Source organism: Sciurus carolinensis, chromosome 3 (genome assembly GCF_902686445.1).
Source record: "Sciurus carolinensis chromosome 3, mSciCar1.2, whole genome shotgun sequence".
In the NCBI taxonomy this organism is placed as follows: domain Eukaryota; kingdom Metazoa; phylum Chordata; class Mammalia; order Rodentia; family Sciuridae; genus Sciurus; species Sciurus carolinensis.
In genome coordinates, this window is record NC_062215.1 from 56,841,277 (window position 1) to 56,862,671 (window position 21,395).

The window sequence follows — 21,395 nt, forward strand, 5'->3', positions numbered from 1 at the left end:
TGTTTGGATTATACCATGCTCTGCCACCATTATTATACCTAACCAAATTTTTATTTATTTATTTATTTTTAGTTGTAGATGGACACAATACCTCCGGTTTATTTTTATGTGGTGCTGAGGAGTGAACCCAGTGCCTCACGCATGCTAGGCAAGGACTCAGCCACTGAGCTACAACCCCGGTGCCCCCAACCAAATTTTTAATTCTCCAAAATACATCTCTCTCAAATCTAATGATGACTGACTTTCCTTGTCCTCTGGTCAAATTTTTTCCCTTCTTCTATAGTCCCATAGTAATAGCTGTACATATCAACAATATAGTTGATCACACAGTATATGTAATGATTCTCTTATTGCTGCAATGTCTTGCTTTGAGGGCAAAAATTGGTTTTTGAATCTCTTCCTTTGTAAAGGCAAGGATTGAAGATTTCTATAGTCTTTGCTGTCCCTAAATTGATATTCAAGGAAAAAGAAACACAGGCTGAACAATTTTGAGCACATTTCCTGTTACCTTTTGCTGGATGAAATCATCTGTGTTCTCATTGAAATTGTGTTGATGGTATTGTGTGTTCATGAATGATAAGTCATCTGTTTATACCCCTACTTTCCACCTACTAGTACTCAGTATCATTTCAGTGTAATGCATCTCACCTGTTTTCCTTAAAGATAGGAGATAGTTTTGTGTTGACTTTTCTGGTTATTTTCAGTAAGAAAAGTTCGTAATTCTTCAGATAGTTTGAATATCTTTTTTTTTTTTTTTTTTTTTTTTTTTTTTTATAAATTGTAGCTTGCTTTCTACAAAGCAAAAGCTTTATGTGTAACATAAAGCTATAACTTATTTTTTGTGGCTTTTTCTTTTTTAAAATAGATTTTTTTCTTGTGGAGGTAATTAGCATAGGCTGTTTCTATTTGTATCCCAACAGAGTGCCTTACAAAAATACTTTGAGACTGCTTTTCTGCCTTGTCAAACTTAACAGTGTTTGAACTACTAAAGGATTACATTCAAAGTTAAAATGTGTATTTGAGATTATAAGGAAGAGTTTGCATAAAATCATTTGATGAAACTTTTGTATCTACAGAAAGAATGGAGGGAAGACAGAAATGGAGAATTTAAAAGGAAAGTTGCCCGCTGTGTAAGAAAAAGCCAAGAGACTGCTTTTGAGTGACACTTATTCAGCAGCTAGTAATTTCACTTTTTCAGGGTAAGTTCATTTAAAAAAATCATACTACTGTTTTTGCCTTTTGGAAAATGCTGTGTCAATTTTTGAAAATCATATGATTTACATATTTGAATTATTTGTTCTCATTGACTTTATTATTATTTTTAATAGTGTTATCCAGAATTTCTTAAGGCTGTAGTTTAACCTGCTTGTTTTTTCCCTTTAGTCTAGCTAGCTGTTTTTTTTTTGGGTGCTGGGGATCAAACCCAGGGCCTTGTGCTTACAAGGCAAGCACTCTACCGACTGAGCTATCTCCCTAGCCCCTAGCTAGCTGTTTTTAAGTAGATGTTCTGTGTTAAAATAGTTGTATGATAGTCTGTTTCTTTTCATTCATGGTAAAATTTCTAATAACATATATATATTTATATTCTAATAATAAAATTATTTTTATATATATATATATATATATATATACACACACACTTTTTGTGTGTGTGTGTGTGTGTGTACTGGCTATTGAATCCAGAGGTACTTTACCACTGAGCTACATCCCCAGTCCTCCCCCCCCCCCCCCCTTTTTTTGGTAACAGGGTCTCAGTGAATTGTTGAGGCACTCTCTGAGCTGCTGAGGCTGGTCTCCAACTTATAATCCTCTTGCCTTAACCTCAGGATGTGCTGCCACTCACAGCTGCATTGGTTCTTTATGGGTATTATACCCTCTTAAGAACAAATCAACCCTCAGGGCTTGTTCTTCTCACTCATATGTTTTCCATTTATGGAAGAGCTTGATGACAACAAGGAAGTGAAGAGGAGTAACATAGACATATTGAAGCTTAAGCTTATTCATGTTTTTACTTCTGAAGTAGTACTTTATAAATTATGGAAAAATTTCCCCCCAATACCAGGATTAAACCTAGGGGCGTTTGATCACTGAACCACATCCCCAGCCCTTTTTATTTTTTATTTCGACACAGGGTCTCACTAAATTGCTGAGCCTGGCTTTGAACTTGCAATCCTCCTGCCTCAGCCTTCTGAGCCCCTGATGTGCACCACCACCTCCACTGATTTAAGAGTTTTATTGTATTTACCTTGATAACATTAAAAATTAATTAAATAATACTAACGAAGTGGCACAAGCAAACTGTGTAAGGGGTTATGTATTATCTGCTTTACTAGTAGTATAAATTGATTTAAATTTGAACCAAAGAAGACTTAAAAGTCTTCTATCAAGATTAAAAATCTTGGGCTGGGGAGATAGCCCAGTTGGTAAAGTGCTTGCCTTACAAGCACAGGACCCTGGGTTCGATCCCCAGCACCGCCAAAAAAAAAGATTAAAAATCTTCATTTCAAAAGGTACAAGCCCAGCTAGGGTTGTTGCTTAGTGGCAGAGCTCTTGCCTAGTATGTGAAAAGTATAAGCCAAAAGTAATGTTAAGTCAAAACGTCTCAATGCTTTGAATAGGTTAATCAGGAAATAGTATAATATGCTATTAATGACAAAACTAATAACACTTAAAGTTAGAATAAGAAAACAATAATTGGAAATCATGACTCACAGGTCATCACTGTTGACACATTGATAAGAAAGTACACTCTTTCTTAAAAGTTGCAAGTACTCCATATGTATTCATGCATTCATTAAAAGACTTGCCACTGTTGCAAGGGGTATGGAAGAGGCAGTTCTTGATAGAACAATCTTAAATGAAATTAATGTATTAATTTTATTGAAAGTATTTGAGTACCAAATGTGAACTGGTGTTCATGTGGGTCTGAAATATTTTCTTTGTTTGCTACTTGTGATGTGTTGTGAGGTTCACCTCAAATTTTCTTCCATGAAGCAGCTGCACCTGCTTTTCACCCCCAAACAAATCTCCCTTCTCAAGCATTGCAGTCTACACTTCAGTCTTTTATGAACTTGCCTTACTTCTCATATATGAAAATGAAGTAATTGGGAAAGAAATGCCTCAGCAAGCACATAACCTAATCACTAGATTTGTTTGTGCCAAGGCGTGAAATCATTTGCAAACTGGATTAAAACATTTCACACCCAAATCCTTGACTTGACTAATGTCTAACACTCACTATATGGTTTTTCAGGTAGATGGTAGAAGAAAAGTTTAAAAAATAACAGTGATTTGAAGAAGCACATAAAATTGTGAAATCTGCAGTTGTGCTTACCTTTAGAGAGAGAGGAAACATAAAACAAAGGGGGATTTACCCTTTTATTTTTTTCCCTTTATTTTTATTGTAATAATGTTATTTTATTGTTTTTTGTGGTGCTAGGGATTGAACCCAGGACCTTACACATGCCAAGCTCCCTCCTGCCCTCCCTTTATTTATTTAGGGACTGGGGAACTGAAACCAGGGACACTGTACCACTGAACTATACCTCCAGCCCTTTTTAATTTTTATTTTGAGACAGGCTCTTGCTAGGTTGCCCAGGCTGACATTGACCTTGCAATGATCCTCTTTTTCTCAGCTTCCCAGGTTGCTGGGATTATAGGTGTGTGACCCTGAAATTTCTCATTGTTTATATCTGAGGGAAGTGACTACCAAATGCACAAACTCTATACACAGTTCTCCCTGGGAGATTTATTGGAAAGGACTTTTGGGTATGGTATAGACTTTGGAAAAAACATTCCAGTAACATTACCTAAAAATTATAATTCCTATTTCATAGCATTGCCTCTTGAGTTTCAGTATATGCTTTTGTATTGTCTAATAAATGATGTGTGTGTGTGCATATATGTGCAAATGTTAGAAATCAACTCTAGTCAAGGTAATAAATATATTCATATTTGGGTGCATTTCATTGTTTGGTATGGGCCATTTATGTTGATTGGTGTGATCCTTTTGGAAAGAAATAGAACCATTCTCTTAGGGTCTGTCTTAGGGAGGTAGTCTAAATTACGGAAACAGGCACATGCAGGGTCACAGATTGCCTCATAGCTTCTTTACTTTCCCAGCAGAACTTTTGGTGTGGTTGACTTTGTGTGATTATAAGAAATTCACTTGGGCTTTAGAAGACTCATTTTAAACATGTGAGGTGTGAATTAAATTTTGCCATTACTCTTAAGGACATTTGACTTGTCTGTCAAGAGTTTAAAATTATATCACTTGAATTCCTGGAAATTTTCTGTTTGAGTTCTTCAAATTGTGCTTTGCAACAGGTGGAGGTTTCTGAGAACAGATGTTCTCTTCTCTTCTGTCTGTAACCCCACCTCTATATTCAAAACATGCCTTAATAGAATAAAGTCTCCAGTTGCCAAATGTCACTCTTACAAGTCAAATCCAGTTTTTTTCTAACTTTGTGTGTGTGTGTGTGTGTGGGGGGCACTGGGAATTGAACCCAGGGCTTGTTCATGTGAGGCAAGCACTTTACCAATTGAGCTATATTCCCAGACCAAGCCTTTCCTAACTCTTTGAGTAGGAAACTATCATTTATTAGCTGTGTGACCTTGTCTCACTTTTCTCTGTAAAGAGAAGGAAACTCCTTCATATAACGATTGTAAGCATTACCTGAGATGAGTGTTTGTTTTATTTTCCAATTTGTTCTAATTGGTTATACATGACAGTAGAATGCATTTTGACACATTGTACACAAATGGAGCACAACTTCTCATTTGTCTGGCTGTACATGGTGCTGAGTCACACCACTAGTGTAATCATACATATATATAGGGAAATAATGTCCATCTTTCTACTGTCCTTCCCATCCCCACCACCCAACTCCTCCCCTCTCCCCTCTGCATAATCCAAAATTTCTTCATTCTTCCTTACCCACACCCAGTATGGATCAGCATCTGCTTATCAGAGTAAACATTCAGACTTTGGTTTTGGGGGATTGACTTATTTCACTTAGCATGATATTCTCTAGTTCCATCCATTTACCTGCAAATGCCATAATTTCACTCTTCTTTAAGGCTGAGTGATATTCCATTGTGTATATGTATCACATTTTCTTTATCCATTCATCTGTTGAAGGGCATCTAGGTTGGTTCCATAGTTTAACTATTGTGAACTGAGCTGCTGTAAACATTGATGTGACTGCATCACTGTAGTATGCTGATTTTAAGTTCTTTGGGTATAAACCAAGGAGTAGGATAGCTGGGTCAAATGGTGGTTCCATTCCAGGTTTTCTGAGGAATCTCCATACTGCTTTCCATAGTGGTTGCACCAATCTGCAGCCCCACCAGCAATATATGAGTGTACCTTTTCCCCCAACATCCTCGCTAACAGTTATTATTGCTTGTATTCTTGATAATTGCCATTCTGACTGAAGTGAGATGAAATCTTAGTTTTGATTTATATTTCTCTAATTGTAAGAATTGATGAACATTTTTTATATGTTTGTTGGTTGATTATATTTCTTCTTCTGTGAAGTGTCTGTTCAGTTCCTTAGCCCATTTATTTATTGGGTTATTTGGGTTTTTTGGTGTTAAGTGTTTTGAGTTCTTTATATATCCTGGAGATTAGTGCTTTATCTGAGGTGCATGTGGTAAAGATTTTCTCCCATTCTTTAGGCTCTCTCTTCATGGTATTGATTGTTTCCTTTGCTGGAAAGAAGCTTTTTAGTTTGAATTCATCCCATTAATTGATTCTTGGTTTTACTACTTGGGCACTAGGAGTCTTGTTAAGGAAATCAGATCCTAAGCCAACATGAAGATTTGGGCTTACTTTTTGTTCTAGTAGTCACGGGTCTGTGTTCTAGTGCCTAAGTCTTTGATCCACTTTGAGTTGATTTTTGTGCAGGGTGAGAGAGAGAGGTTTATTTTCATTTTGTTACATATGGATTTCCAATTTTCCCAGTACCATTTGTTGTGAGATGAGTTTTTAAAGCACTTATTCCACTGTTTGGCACATCTTAAGCACTTGATAAGGTGGAAGTGTTTTTTATTTAGGTGTGTTCTTGACTTCCAATCTAACTGAGGTAATGAGACCAGCAGTTAATAAAAATTAGAACTATCATTGGGATGGAGGGGTTTGTGCACATTTCCATAGAGAAATAGTTTTGAACTGATCCTAAGGAATTAACTTTGGCAAGTTGAGAAGTATGGCGGTTTTGTTTCTCTGTACATCCTCAAGTATTTTTAAATTTGCAAATTACTTGACACTTAACTAATCCTTCTTGTGATTCTAGATAGAAGTTGAAAGATACAAGGAGTATGGAAAGACCCAAATACAACTTTCTGTCTACATTGTCCAGTGTGGCAGTCCTAGCCACATGTGACTGTTGAGCACTAGACATATGCTCAGTGTAGTATGATAGAAGAACTGACTTTTAAATTTTATTCAGTATTAATTAATTTAAATTCAAAATTAAAGTCACATGACTAGTGGATACTGTAATGGACAATCCCAACATTGAGCTTAAAATAAGTTTTTTGCTTGGTGCTGTAGTGCACTTCTGTAATTCTAGCAGCTAGGGAGGCTGAGGCAGGAGGTTCGAGAGTTCAAAGCCAGCCTCAGCAAAAGCAAGGCACTAAGCAACTCAGTGAGACCCTGTCTCTAAATAAAATACAAAATAGGGTTGGGGATGTGACTGAATGGTTGTGTCCCTGAGTTCAATCCCCTAACTTCCCCCACCCCAAAGTTTTTACCAAGGAAAAGAATAAAATTTTCTAATCAGTTAATTATTTTGTAATTTATAAAGTCATTATATAATTCTGTTTGTTTTGTTGTAGGTCTTCAATTGAGAAACATGGCACTGTTTTTCCTGCACTCTACCCACCTATTGCTGGACTTCTCTTGTAACAAGTTGGCAAAACACTGGCTGGAACTGGGCTGCAATAAAACATGCCAGTTATCAATGCTGACAAGAGCCTAACAAGTGCCAACTTACAGATGATTACGCATTTTGAATTCTAATGAACTGTTTTAACCTTCAGGAAGAATTGTAAAGACGTGTACATAGCACAACATGATCCGGATAATATATATACTGTTCATGTACATCCACAAATACATCTTGTACCAAATAATGCTTTCTTGTAGTAGAATAAGAATCGTGTAAATTCTAAAAGATTTTAGCAGGTTTTCTTTCCCTATTCATTGTTTCTTATCAGTTTAAAAAGACTCCTTAAAGCATGTCAAATGAAAAGCAATTAGGATTAAAGTTTCCATTTAATTTCCTTTAAACCACTGAGGCTTCATTAAACCCTTTCACTTACTAAACTTTTGTATCTTCTTTGTTTTGACACTCCCCTTTGCTTATCTCTTCTATCTGCCAGAAAGTTCTCAGATGATTTAGTTCAAATACTGAAATACCTAATAAGCAATTACTTGATTTTTAATGATGACTTCAAAGGAGTGGTCATCACTAGGTGCTTTGTCCTTTTTGTATTCTAGTTGCACCCATCTCTTGGATTGGATGTAGCAATAAAATTTTCTGGCTGTTGAGAGCTCTTGAACCTTCGAACCTAAACATTACCCCCCACCTCCCCCCAAGAACTTAAAAAAAAAAAAAAAAGGTTCTAAATTCAACTTACTGAAATTTGCCCCAAATAATACAAAATTCTGATTTTGTTTTTTTTGCCCTTCAGTTGACTGTTAAGTTTGGATAAGTAAAGCATGCACAACTACAAGCTTTCTACTTCTTGGTTTGCTATTAAGAATTCTATTCGCCCTCATACCCTTCTCCTTAGTCCTTCATATTTCTTTGTCTCTATTCTTCAATACTAGAGATTTTTCTCACCTATTGTACAAAGAAATTGCGATGTATATTTTCATGTAATTTGATTTTGGAATTCTGTCACCTTATGTAGTGAGTTCTTCCAAAATATAATTTTTTTCCAATAATTGTCAAGTTGTTGGCTTTTATTGTATTGAATGAAGGTTATAATACTGAATGCCAGAGAAGTGCAGTTTAGAAAAATCTCAGGTTGATTCCTTATGCAAACAAACTTAATACTTGAAAATCACATGGCCATGGCAGGTGTAAGTATTGGGTTCTATCTGGATTCTTAGGTGAATCTGAAAGCATTTCAGGGGTAAATGCTTTGCTGTTTGACATACAGATTCAGTCACTGACATAGCACACTTGGATTTGATTAATTTGTTTGAGCATAAGTATGTCCATATCATACAATTTTCTAAACTTCAGCAATTGGTGAAATGACCATGTACACTGTTAGTCCTAGACTCTTCTCTGTTTATTGTGAGGTCAGGAGTGAGAAGTAGTCTTTGGCATGTATGGGATAGAACTTGAGACAGTACCAGATGGGGCATGGTGTATGATTTTGAGAATCAGTGAGAACTGATGCATCCCTGCTCTGTAGGGTTTTGGAGAAATGCTTTGGCAGAAGTGAGAAAGGATTCCTGTCAAAAACCCAGACTTCTACTAAATTTGTCATTTTTTTTTAAAAAAGCAGAGGTAAAATGGTAGAAGATGTAGTCCCAGTGAAGAGTGATTTTTATAAATCCTAGTCTGTTCTCCACTCAAGCATTGTAGAAACCCATAAACATTATTAAAAACCCATAAATAAATGTTCAGTGACTGTGAAGATCGAATTGATTCATTGGAGCCCAATTTTCTTCAAGACCTTTGTGACTTATTTTCTTTCCCAGAGACTCTGTAAAAATCGTTGCCCAAAAGTGCTAGCTAGCCCGCACTCCTACCAGGGACTTGGAATGCAATCTCCTTTACTTTTAAATCAGAAATTGTCCACATGGGGTTGCTTGTGGAGTTGGAATTTTGCTCTTATTGCTATAATTCCACTAGCAATCTGGTGAGTTAAAACCTGGGATTTGACTGCTCAATAAGTAGCGAATGACCTAGTAACTCAGGGACAACAGTTTCTGAATAAAACTTCAAGTGCCACTTTTAATGCAGTTACCTTGGTATAACCAGGTGGTTCTTTAGGGCTAGATGTAGGGGAGTGGGAGAGGCAGGAGTGAGTGCCTGTCTTCCTCACTCATTCCCACTCCGTGCCCTCACCATGATACAAACACAGAACTTGATAAATGGAGGACTCCTTTTCCTCTGTCAGAGATGTCATCTGTGCCTTTCCCAGTGTTCATCTGACAATGTGAATTTAAATGTCTCTACGTTTGATATCTAAATCACTCAGGTGACAACTGAACTAGGTGGCTTTTGTCCCACCAGTGCCTCATCATTAGTGTGAGGCGATTCTTCTCTGCTTTAGGAAAAGGATCCCTGCACCTCCAATTTTGTGCCAGTCATCAATATCTGCATAGTCCTTTGGGTGTAGAACTGTTGGCTCTTTACTAGATTTATCCCAAGTTTTTGAGAAGCTTGTAGATATTAGCCTGTGTTCATAAAGGAAAGGGATGATCTCAGTGGCTTTCTGGACTCTTTGAGTTTAAGATCCATATGCGATTGATTTTCTTGTCATTATAAGGTAATATGTTAGTGAGGTCATTCCACTGGTTCTGTGATCACTTGGATGTCATAGTATCTTTAATGGCCTTCATTCCCGGTTGTGAAATTTTATTTTATATGCTCACTCACCCTCTACAAATCAGCCCACCTCAGGTTGTGAAGCCTGTGTATCTTTGCCCGTCTGGTCTCTAGTTGGTGGAATTACCTTTTTTGTACTGCCACTTCTCAGCATCTTTGAAATTTGACATAATATTGCTTCATTCCAGTTTTTTTTGGTTTGTTTTTTTAGTTCTGTAATTTGTTGATTGTATTTAACTATGTGAGTTCTGTTGTGATGTTTACTGTATTGTAAAGCACCTCAATCATGTGATGGGTGCTCTATAAATCAATAAATGATGACTTAGAGGCTGTATCATGAGCTATTTTGGTTTTAGGATGCAGGTCTCAAAAAGCAAGTTGTGGGATTCTTTCTGTATAAACAGCACATGATACCAAAGGGTGCACAGGGGAAACTTGATGAAGAATACACAGTCAAGTACCATTTTTCACCAGAGTTTCAGTGCATAGTAATTTGGAACCAATTTACCAAATTTTAAACTTTTCCTTTTTTGGAAGCCTGCAAACTTCAACATGATTCAGTTTGCAGAACAAACCATTTCCTGACTATAGTATTTCTGTTTGCTCCATTTCAGGTGTGTGCAGTCTGGCTGCCAAGGTAGGATTAGGCATTTTGACTTGCTGAGTTGGCACTCTACACTGAGCTTTAGTTAAATGATGATAGAATTTTGGATCCTGTTCACATAGGTGAAATAAACTGAAGAAATAGGCTTTCAGAAAAAGCAACCAGACATATTATAGACATAAGAGCTGCACAAAGGTTCTAGGCAAGAAATTTGGTCTTCCTCCACTACCCTCAGCAGTATCCATTAGAAATAAATGTAGGGCTAGAGAGGTGGAGCTAGCTCAGTGGTTGAGTCCTTGACTAGCATGTATGAGGCTATGGATTCAATTCCCAACAGCACCACCAAAAAAACAAAAAAAGCATAATAGTGCTTGAATGTTCACAATGACATAATTTATCCTGAACAAGAGCAAAATTAAGTTTCTATTTTTTGAGCCTCTATTTTTGTGGCAGGTTTGTGCTATGTGTACCTTATAAAGGACCTAGTCAAATTCTTAGAAGGATCCTCCAAAGTAATGGTTTCCCATGAGGAAACAGGTTCAGATTAATTTGCCAATGTTGTAGAGCAAGTAAGTTGGATAGCAAGGATTCAGTTCCATATTTACTTACTGGGTGCTGTTAACCCTCATTTGCAGGTGAGAAAACCAGAGTTTAAGAACAATGACTTTTCTAAGCTCACACTGTGTGTGTGTGTGTGTGTGTGTGTGTGTGTGTGTAGGCTGATACATGGGCCTAGTTATTGGACATGGATCTAGAGATTCACTCCTCCCCCATATTCCTTGCCTAAGACAAACCCACACAAAGTTCCTCTTAATCTGACAGCAAAACTTGAACTGGGTTAAAACCATGTTCCAATGCTCAGATTTTTCAAAATGTCTACATTTCAGCTTATAGCTATTGTAGTTTAGGCCTCCCCAAGTTGGGTGTTGTGGTTCACCAGGTACTACAATGCTTTAATTTATAGGCTTTATTAAATTCTCTAGCTTGGAGATTAGGTTTACTTTACACCATTTCTAAGAGCTTAACTCTGATAGAGGATTCCTTGAAGGTAGGTTGTGATAAAGAGGTAGTCAAACCTGTAAATTGCTTAAAATCTCACTAATGAGTTCTAGTTTGGCTTTAGGTATCTAGTCCAGATACACTCTGAAAGGGTACATATTATTTTATTCCTACATGTGTGCTGTGTTATAAGAAGCCCTAGTTTTCACCAAATTATCAAAGGGGATCATGACCCTCCAAATCATTAAGAACCTTGAGTTCTAGTTCAGTCTTTTTGTGGAACTGATGGGGAATCAGATGCAGCATAAGTTTTCAGGGATTTGTCCATCATCAACACAGCAAGTCAGCTGCAGAGCCAAACTTCAACTTAGTTTTTCTGACTCCCAGTGTAGCTCAGTGATTAACACCTCAACAAACATTTGAGTACCTGCTGTGTATTGGACCTTAAGCTGGTATTAGTGAGGCAATGATAAGTCATATCTTGCAACACAGACATCAGCTGTATAACTGTACTCTCCAACACTTATGTCATTTTTATATTATCCTGAAATATTTTCGGGTACTCAGGACAGATGAGGGTGCTTCTGGCCAGAGGAGGCTGGCTTGCCTGGCTACCCTTAAGTCCCCCAAAGCTCACCTTTTGTACACCTATAAACCAATCTCAACAGATGAAAATCTTTGCGCTATGGCATCTCCATTATGCCTGGCAAGTATTCCCCTGACCACCTTTGTCTAAGTGCTGCTCCTGCCCAGGCTTTCTTCACACCTTTAGTCTCCTGCCACAACTAGAACATGAATTCCTGGGCACATGCTTGTTCTCACACATTTCAATTCCCCTTTCCATTGCATACCCCATGTGTTGCCTATCAGCCAGAACCCACTCTTCCACTCTTCCTCAAAATTACAACCCTTGACCGTTTCCATGATCTAAACTCTGTTCCATGTCATTTCTCACTAATGCTTTAACCTTGGCAGCACCTAAAACTTCCCCAATTTTGAATCCTTTCTCTGGTTCTAACAGCCTCATCCTGTTCTCCTGCCTTTCAACAACTCCTACTCAGCTGTCTCAGCTGTCCTCCAAGGCTACTACTTCCCCTACATAATTTTTTTTTTTTTTTTCTTTCTGGTACCACAGATTGAACTCAGGGGCATTCAACTACTGATCCACATCCTCCACATCCCCAGCCCTATTTTGGTTTTTTTTTTTTTTTATTTATTTTATTTTTTTTTTTTAGAGACAGAGTCTCACTGAGTTACTTAGCGCCTCACTTTTGCTGAGGCTGGATTTGAACTTGTGAACCTCCTGCCTCAGCCTTCTGAGCCACTGGGATCACAGGCCTGTGCCACTGTACCAGGCACTCTACATACTTCTTCACTGGGTTAAAAACAAACAAAAAATTTGTTTTCAGTGCCAGGGAATCAAACCTAGGGCTTCATGCATGCTAGGCAAACACTCCCTAAGTTAAAAAAATTTTTTTAAAGGTCTCATGGTATTTATATTTTAGCCCTCCATTTTTCTATTATAATATCTAATTATCCCTACATTCACCATTTTAGCACCTGGTTTATGGTCTTCCTTTCCTTTTTTTTTTTAACAAGAGCACAAATTCATTTTAATTTATTTTCCATTAGTTTAAATCCTCAAGGGGTACAGCACTGCACAGATTCTGTGTCCAATGGCCTTAACAGGAAGGTTATTTCAGAATTTGGCCTGAACCATGCCACTGTTTCCATGGGCATAAGTTACCTTTCCCCAGATTACTCTGATTTTGTTTGGTTTGCCACCAGGAGTCACTCTGTTGTTTTTTGCTTTATACACATAAGCACATCTCTTGTCCAAGTAGAATTCAGTTTCATCTTTGGCATAAACACCTTCAATTTTTAGAAGAGCTGTGTGCTCCCATTGGTTCCGGAGACCCCACTTATAGCCAGCAAAAATGGCTTTGCACTACAGCCTTCTAGACATATTTGCCTTTTATTAGTCCTGTTCCCAGCAGGCCTCCACAGGCTCCAAGATGACAGATCCTTATCTATCTTTAAATCTCAACATCTAATTTTCCTGGTGCCTCATTTTCTTTCCATGGCCTTGCACAGTTGTTTTTTTTTTTAAGTTTCCTAATGCCATTTATAAACTCCTTTGCCACATTGATCATGGGGCTCTCACAACCTTTTTTCAGTGTACTGGATTTAAATTATTACACAGTCCTGCAGTTTTCTTGTTCCCTTTATCAGCCCCTAGCCAGTTTACATGCCATATCTGATGACCTGAGCTGTGGTTTCATAGCATTCTCAATTTATTTTTTGACAATAAAATCCCAGGCCCTAGACAAATATTATCATTTGAATTCTTTGCTTCTGCAGTCAGGTAGACAAAAGTGACCCATCCACACATATATGAAGGCCATATACTGGCCTTCCAATCTCAGCGTCCTCTTCAAAATTTTCTTCACCCTTCTCAAGTCTCAATGACTAAGAACTTCACCCATAACTGATGTTCCTCAAATCATTTTCTTGCTATCTCTTCTCCCTACGCATCTATCTGCTTGCATCTTCTCCCTCAAAGCATGTTGTTTCCTAATGTCTTAGTAGAATAACAGGCGACCTACTTACCTCTAGTTTAAATTTAATCCTTTCTCTCGGAGTTCTGTTTCGCATACAGAGCATCCCATTCACCCTGGGACCTAGAATCGTCATTACGCTAAGTTCCCTCTTTGGCTCCTTCCAGTCTTTCACATACCTACCTAAAGATCAACAAAATCCCTCTCAAATCCCCTCTCCCCAAACTCTCACAGGAAAGCTTCTTCAGAGAGAGACCTGGTAAGGTTGTGGAGTATAACAGAGCCCAGACAGCGCCTGGTAAACCCCTAGCTTCGAAAGCAGCCAGTGAAGAAATCGGCTCTCCTGCGGAGCTTAGCTACCCGCTCTACTTTTCACTCATGCCTCATTCCTACCCTCAACTCCTCCCTTTGCCGCTCCCCCACCAGCTCTCGCGATACTTGATGCCTCCCCCTCCGCACGCACTTCTCGCGAGGCTGCAGGCAGGGCCGGGCCCGTCATGGCGGAAGGTAGGGATTTTGTGGAGCTTTACGGGAAGGCGCGGAACTGCTGGGGCGTTGCTGGCCGGGCGGAGCAACCCTGGGAATGGATGGTCGGGCGGGATTCGTGGGGCACAAAGGTCTTGCGAGTCTTCCTTTCCAGCATCCCCTGGGCTTCTCGGGCCGGGGTCCTGAGTGCTGTTCCTATGGCAACGCCCCTCCCGCCGTCTGACCCGGCGGGACTGTGGCGGGCTTCGGTGCCAGGTTGGGATGCTGGGTGTAGGGACTGAGAGCAGCCGTCAGGATCGCGAGGGCTGTAGGGGAGGCTCCTTACATTGCTGGCAGTGTCCGTATGGCAGGGGAAGTGACACTTTGCTCAGAAAATCGAAACTGCTGTCCTGGCACGTCTTGCACCCGGAAGGGATACATCCCTCTCCTGCGCGAGGATTTGGGACTCTTCTAGTGGTTAGGGATCGCGGGGAGTCAGGGCTGCAACTGGCCAAGGCTCCAAAAGGGCGCGCCCTGTCGCTCTGGGCTTCTCAGCAGCCGCGGCATGCGGGCGGGTTTAGATTCTTTTCCCGGGGTTACAGATGGGGACACGGGGGACGAGTTGACTTGGTAAGGGAATTGACCAAGGTCACACTGCTCCAAGGTGTGTGCTGAAACCAGACCTTGACTCCTTTGCCTTCAGTCCAGTTCCTCTTTTCTTGTGGTCTCCTTATGACTTTGCAAGTAAAGGCAGTTTGGTGTCTCAGGTTCTGTCTCCCTAATGTAGATCCTTCATTGTCAAAGAAACTGTTCTGGTTGACGGGGGAGAGAAGGCCTAGGGTTGGGGAGTTACAGGGACCGTACAGCCATATGGTTTGGCCTGTCCTGTGTGCTTTTCCTATCTAGCCCATTATTGGAGAAAAATTTTCCTTGTTTGACCTAACGTTTATTGTGTGACTGCCTTTGTGCTTGGTCAAGACCTACCCTGTTGATTTTGAGCTAAACTTTAAATCAACCCATCATTTCTTCTATCTTAGATTTGGGTAGCACATGACAGTTTTGAGTTTTTCTCCTTTGGGTTAAATTTAAGAGTAACCTTGTGAAGGCGGCTGATGGGTGTATTATTGGCTCTTCACGGATAAAGGAATTGAAGCCAAAGTTATGGAGGTAGCTGGACCTGGTCCCAGTTTTTTTCTTTGATTTTTCTATCACATTAGACCCTCTCAGGGGGAAACTTCAGGTGAATTCAGGCTGAAAGCGGAGAAACAAAAAGCAAGCTAAGACATTCCCTGAAGCTAGGTTTTGGGAAAATCATAGAATGTTGTTTTACTTGAGGAAGACAGCGAAGTGGAACTTGTTGCTCAGAGTAGTGAAGTGGGCTAGGAAGGTTCAGGATGGCATTATGTGAGGTTTAGTTTAGTGCATTCAACTGGCAGTTAACTATTTTGGGAATACTTTGACAATGAAAAATTGGGGAAGGCATGCTGAACCAGTCAGCTCATTAAATGAAGGTGCTTGCTGTGCAAAGGGAGGCAAGATTAGTTAGGAAATGTTTGTGGGGTGCTGCTTATTTAACTTGCTGTTCTTGTATGTGCCCAACATGCTTTTGCCTCTATTTTGTCCTTGCAATGTCTTTGACCTGGAACAATCTTCCTTCATTTCTTCACATGGCTGACCAACTTTTATTCACTCATGTATCTGTTCAGTTGTCATCTTATTAGAGAGCTTCCCTCACTGAAATATAAACCCCATGAGGACAGAAATTTTTCCTCTTTTGTTCCTCTTTTGTGTTTTCCAATTTAGAAGCATGTCTATAGTAGAAGGCATGTATGAATTTTTTTCAGCATCATTTACTGTTTATCAAGAGAGTTGCCTGGGAGTTGTGGGTGTAACTCCGTGATTTAGCCTGTGCTTTGCATTTGCAAGGCCCTTGGTTCAATCCTCAGCACTGTAAAAAGCAAAGACTAGAAAAGAATATTGCCTGGATATATCTTTAGTCTTTTATCAAGTAAACTCAACTTTTGTTATGCTCTGAAAAACTTCAGTCTTCTAGAAGCTATGCCACCTACTTTTTGTCCAGGTCATTTTTTTTTTTTTTTTTTTTTTTTTGGTTGTTGATGGACCTTTATTTTATATGTGGTGCTGAGAATTGAACCCAATGCCTCACATATGCTACACACGCACTCTACCACTGCGCCACAACCCCGGCCCTCATTTTAGTCTTAGCAATCAAAGTGTGGTGCTTAAAAGTTCAGACTCTGCTTGAATGTGGGTTTAAATCTTAGATGCACTAACCTGTGGTGATAGACAAGTCAATTAATTGTTCTCAGTTGCAATTTCCTTGACTTGAGGATAATCATAGGTAGCTGTGAGGATCAAAGGAAATAGTGCATGGCGTAAAGAACACTTTTAGCACAGTGGCTTGTTTTACCCTGGCATGCTGTCTTTCTGCTAGTCTCCTTTTAAATGCTCTCTGCTTCTCTTCCTCAGTAAAATAAAAATGAAAATTGGAAAAAAGAAGAAAGGAAAAGTGATAATTGAAGAAAAATAGGTATTTTTTTTAAAGTAGAAAGTTGATCCTGGAACTTTTATTAACTTAATAGATTTGACAACAATTCAAGTAACACGGTGAAGGCATTCCTTATTCTGGGCATTCACTGGTCTGTACAGTAGCCACTAGCTATGTTGTTATGGTTTGAATCTAAAAATGTCCCCCAAAGAGCTCATGTATTAGGTAATGTAACAATGTTCAGAGGTGAAATGAATGGATAATGAGAACTGTAACCTCATCAGTGGATTAATCTGTTTGATGGATTCATAATTTGAATGGATTACTAGGTGGTAATTGTAGGCAGATGGGGTGTGACTGGAGGAAGCAGGTCACTAGGGGCATGGCTTAGACTGTATCCGTTCCTGACCTGTACCTCCTCTCTCCCTCCCTCCTTCCTTCCTTCCTTCCTTCCTTCCCTCCCTCCCTCCCTCCCTCCCTCTCTTTCCCCTCTCTTCTCCTCTCCTCTCCATCCTGGTTGTCTTGAGCAACTTTCTTCTGCCAGAACCCTTCCATTGTAATGTTCTACCTCACTTCAGGGCCCAGAGCAATGGAGTTGGCCAGACATGGACTGATACCTCTGAAACTGAGCCCAAGATAAACTTTTCCTCCTCTAAGTTGTTCTTTTGATCATAGTGATGAAAAGCTGACTAACACACAGACATATAGCTTGAATTTAAAATTAAACATTTAGTTCCTAGTTGTACTAGTCTCCTTTCAAGTGCTCAATAGCCATGTGGATAGTGGCTTCTTAACTGGACAGCACAGATTAGTAGAACACTTGCATCATTATAGAGAGTGCTGTTAGTACTATTCCAGAAAATGCTTTATCAGATAGGCTACCAAAAATAGGGAGAGAAGAAACTTTGCTCTATTTCCAGTTTTTAAATTTATGTATTCATTTATGTTTTCACTCACTCAACAAATGTCCCAGTCCATTGATAATTACATATAGTTTTCAGACTTCTCAAGCACTGTTTTTTTTACCATTCCCTTCTTTTCTCCACCTTTCCATTCTTTCACTTCTGTTACAAACTGTAGCTGTTAGCTTTCTCCTTGGGGGTATTTTCATAAAGAAACAAAGTTTATGTATTTATTGCAGTGACTGTGAATGTGTCAGAACAGAACTACTGAATCATGCTGAGATATGCAGAGTAGGCTGTAGGTGATTGGAGATCTTATCATGATTTACATGCATAAAGTGAGAAATTCCTGTGTCCCAACTCTCCTGTTAAGTCTGAGTAGACCACAGACCTACTATGGTAATTGTTAAACTCTACCTAGTCAGGTGCTCTAGGGAGGAGAATGGAATAAGCATGAAGTGGGGTGGAGAGAACTGCAGTACAGTAGTTGAAAAAGAATAACTAGACCTAAAGTCTATCTATAGGGAGCTCCAAAGTATAGGGGGTTTAAAAAAATGTATGAGAAACTGTATCTTAAGGTGAAAGGTAAAAAAATGCCTAGAAGTTACTTTGAAAACGCAGAATAGGGAAGTGACTTAAGGTCTGTGTTTCAGGAGATAGTGTTTAAGCTGGGTTTTGAAAAATAGTCCTCTTAGAGGAGGCTATAGTTCAATGATAGAATATTTGCCTAGTCTGTCAAGGATGTGAGTTCAGTTCCCAGTAGTGATTAAAAAGAAAAAGAAAAGAAAAGAAAAAAGAATAGAGAGGAAGAAATAGTTCTCTTTTGACATGGGGACATGAGAATGGGCAAGAGTCAATATTATTCTCAGTGGGAGTAGTAGTGGAATATGAGTTTAGAAAAGTATATTAAGGGACAGACTATGATGGGCATTGGTTAAGTATTTAGGTTTTATTCTGTGGGTTGGAGGGTGATGCTATTGACAGGTATCAGCCAATGTAGTGACAACTAGAATTATCTGAGGCATGTTGAAATGACTGCAGTATATAGGATGGATTTAGGAGGAAGGGAAGCCTGAGAGGATACTATAGAAATTGATGATGATTCATTTGGTAAGAGGCATTGGGGCTGGTGAGAACTGATGAGAGAAAGAGACTATAGGACTCCATAGGTATAACAGGACTTTTTGAAACAAAGGACTTTGAAACCTGCTTGAATTTTGGCAGGAGAAAACTTTTAAAGATGTCTTAAGGGTTCTAGGTCTGGATGATAATGGTAGGACTGCTAATAGGAAGAGGAAGAACAGATTTGAGAACAAATATCTCTTTACCTCATTTTTGCACACAGTGGTGTGCCCTGTATACCTGTTGGAGTTGATGTCTAGAAGGTGATTGGAATTATTTCCAGGCTAACAGGAATTTCAGGTGGAAATAGCTAGTTAGCTAATATTCATTGAGCATCTCCTGTGAAACTAGATTTTTCAGTGTTCAGTTTGAGGTTTTGGAAGATGTATAAGTCATGGTACTGACTTTAACACAAAAGCAGACAAAATGGTTGAATTACAGTCAGGAAAGATGTGTTTTATTCTAGGTGCAAAGTACTGTACTTGGGATGACAAAATGAACAAGTAACAGTCTTGGCTTTAATGGAACTTCCAGAACAGAAGGGAAGTCAGAATTTCTCAAATAAGTATGCATACTGTGCTATATAGTTACTGAGTTTTCTCTATTGATGATTAATGGCACTCCTGCCAGCTAGACTCTCAAGTCAGTAACCTAGAAGTCATTCCTGATTTCTCCCACCTCTGCAGTTAGTGGCCAAATCTTGTGGTTTCTGTACAGCTCTCACATTTGTTCTTTCCTCTCCACTGTTATTCTATTAGTTCAGACAAGTGGTTAGCTTGGAGAACGTTGCACATTAGAATCACCTGGGGAGTTTTTAAAAACCCAGATTTATGCGTCTCTCAGTTTCAGAGAAGATCAGCATATTCCACAAAACACTTTTCTCAAACTGAATCAATATTAAATAAAAATATGGTTTTACTGAATTAGTTTTTTAAAAAATAAGTATGACAGTTTATATAATGCTATCTTTCCTACCTAAGAAATTCTCAGTAGTAACTTTCATCTGTGATTGGAGTAAAAAATTTAAAAGCAAACTTTGATTAAATAATGGGTTTTGGACTTTGTCAAAGCATCCACATTAATGACAATTATAATTGCTAGACTTCTTTTTGTTTTTAAAGGTTTGATTTTTTTTTTTAATACCTTTATTTTATTTTTATGTGGTGCTGAGGATGGAACCTGGGACCTCACACATGCTAGGCAAGCACGCTACCACTGAGTCACAACCCCAGCCCTTGCTAGACTTCTTAAAGGGTAGAAAACCAAAATATGAACTCTCTTAGTGCTATCCCATTTTTTTTTTTTCTTTTCTTTTCTTTCTTTCTTTTTTTTTTTTTTTGTACTGGGGAACGAACCTTGGGGTGCTTCACCACTGAACTACATCCCCAGCCCTTATTTATTTCCTTTTTGAGTCAGGGTCTCTAAGTAAGTTGCCCAGGCTGGCCTTGAACTTGCTGTCCTCCTGCTTCAGCCTCCAGAGTCACTGGGATTATAGGCCTGTGCCAAAGCCCAACAGCACCAGCATATTTTTAATCCTGTCTGTTTTGTTTTGTTTTAAATGAAGCGGGGGAGAGGGGGGGTGCAGAGTGGCTGGAGTACTATGACTCTTCCTGTCCCTTGAACTGTCTTCAATATGGTATTGCTATCTTCTTTTCTTTCTTCTTCTAACCTTCCTCTTTTCATTAAGGTGTGGTGCAAACTTACATTCCCAACAGTAAAAATATCGTTTTTCTTAATCTCTGTTGAACAAATTCTGTTTACTACTCCTGATTAATGACTATTCAATTACTACATTGAAAGAAAAATTCCATCTGCACCCTCACAGGTTTAGAAAAGTAGTAGTGGAAGCAATTCATCACTAGTGAGGAGCTTTTCTATTCTGATGTAGACAAGAAAGATAGAATGTTCTGGGAATATGATATTTTAATGAAACATCATCTATGGAAGATCCTAATGTGTTCCTGAAACAGAAATTATTCTTGTAATTCTCAAAATGGAATTTTAACATCACTTTTATAATCATTTCTCTTATTTAATTGACATAATTAACTAGAATATGGAGAATGTAATTCAGTCATTATAGAATTATGTGGGAAAAAAGCCTCTCTAATTCACTGCTAAAATTGTGGCTTGAGTGTGGGGAAAGGAAATGTTAGGGTTTTGTTTAAAAAGATTGTTAGCTGGGCTTGCTGGCATGTGCCTGTAGTCCCAGCTACTTGGGAGTGTGAAATGGAAGATCGCTTGAGCCCTTGAGTTCGAGACCAGCCTAGGCAACATAGTGAGGCCCTGTCTCACTATGCATGCACCAGCCCTACAAAGGGCTATCACTTTAAAATCTTTCCTATTCTACAAATTTTGGTTTGTAAGGATAGTGTATTAGTTTCCTATGGCTGCTATAACATATTTCTACAGACTGGTAGCTTAAAACCTTAGAAATATATTATGTCATGATTCTGGAGGACAGAAATGAGTATTATTAATTCAAAATCAAGGTGTTGGTAGGTCCATATTCCTTCTGGAGACTAAGAAACAATCTATTTTTTGATTCCTCCAACTTCTGGTGGCTGCTAGCATTCCTTGGTTTGTGCAACTCCAGTCTTCGAGGCCTCTTCAAATCTTTTTTAATGTCTTCACATGACTTTCTCCTTTTATGTGTCAAAT

At 38.9% G+C, this 21,395-nt stretch overlaps 2 protein-coding genes and 1 pseudogene across 4 annotated transcripts in view; 2 read left to right on the top strand and 1 right to left on the bottom strand.

Annotated features, from left to right (window-relative positions):
- Nucleotides 1-9,909, top strand: part of Ube2g1 (ubiquitin conjugating enzyme E2 G1) — a 96,499-nt gene extending 86,590 nt beyond the window's left edge. The window contains exons 5-6 of the mRNA XM_047545082.1: nucleotides 1,077-1,199; nucleotides 6,841-9,909. Coding sequence (XP_047401038.1) covers nucleotides 1,077-1,163 — 87 coding nt within the window. The 3' untranslated portion in view covers nucleotides 1,164-1,199; nucleotides 6,841-9,909. The remainder of the gene's footprint in view (nucleotides 1-1,076; nucleotides 1,200-6,840) is intronic.
- A 2,902-nt stretch (nucleotides 9,910-12,811) lies between these two features.
- On the bottom strand, nucleotides 12,812-13,144 carry LOC124981253 (60S ribosomal protein L35a-like; annotated as a pseudogene).
- Nucleotides 13,145-14,222: 1,078 nt separating this feature from the next.
- The window catches only part of Ankfy1 (ankyrin repeat and FYVE domain containing 1), a 93,416-nt gene continuing 86,243 nt past the window's right edge, over nucleotides 14,223-21,395 (top strand). For all 3 annotated transcript variants that reach the window (XR_007107626.1, XM_047543263.1, XM_047543264.1), the window contains exon 1: nucleotides 14,223-14,243. Coding sequence is in view for 2 of the 3 variants with exons in the window: in XM_047543263.1 (XP_047399219.1) it covers nucleotides 14,234-14,243 (10 nt within the window). In the remaining variant the exon portion in view is untranslated. The remainder of the gene's footprint in view (nucleotides 14,244-21,395) is intronic.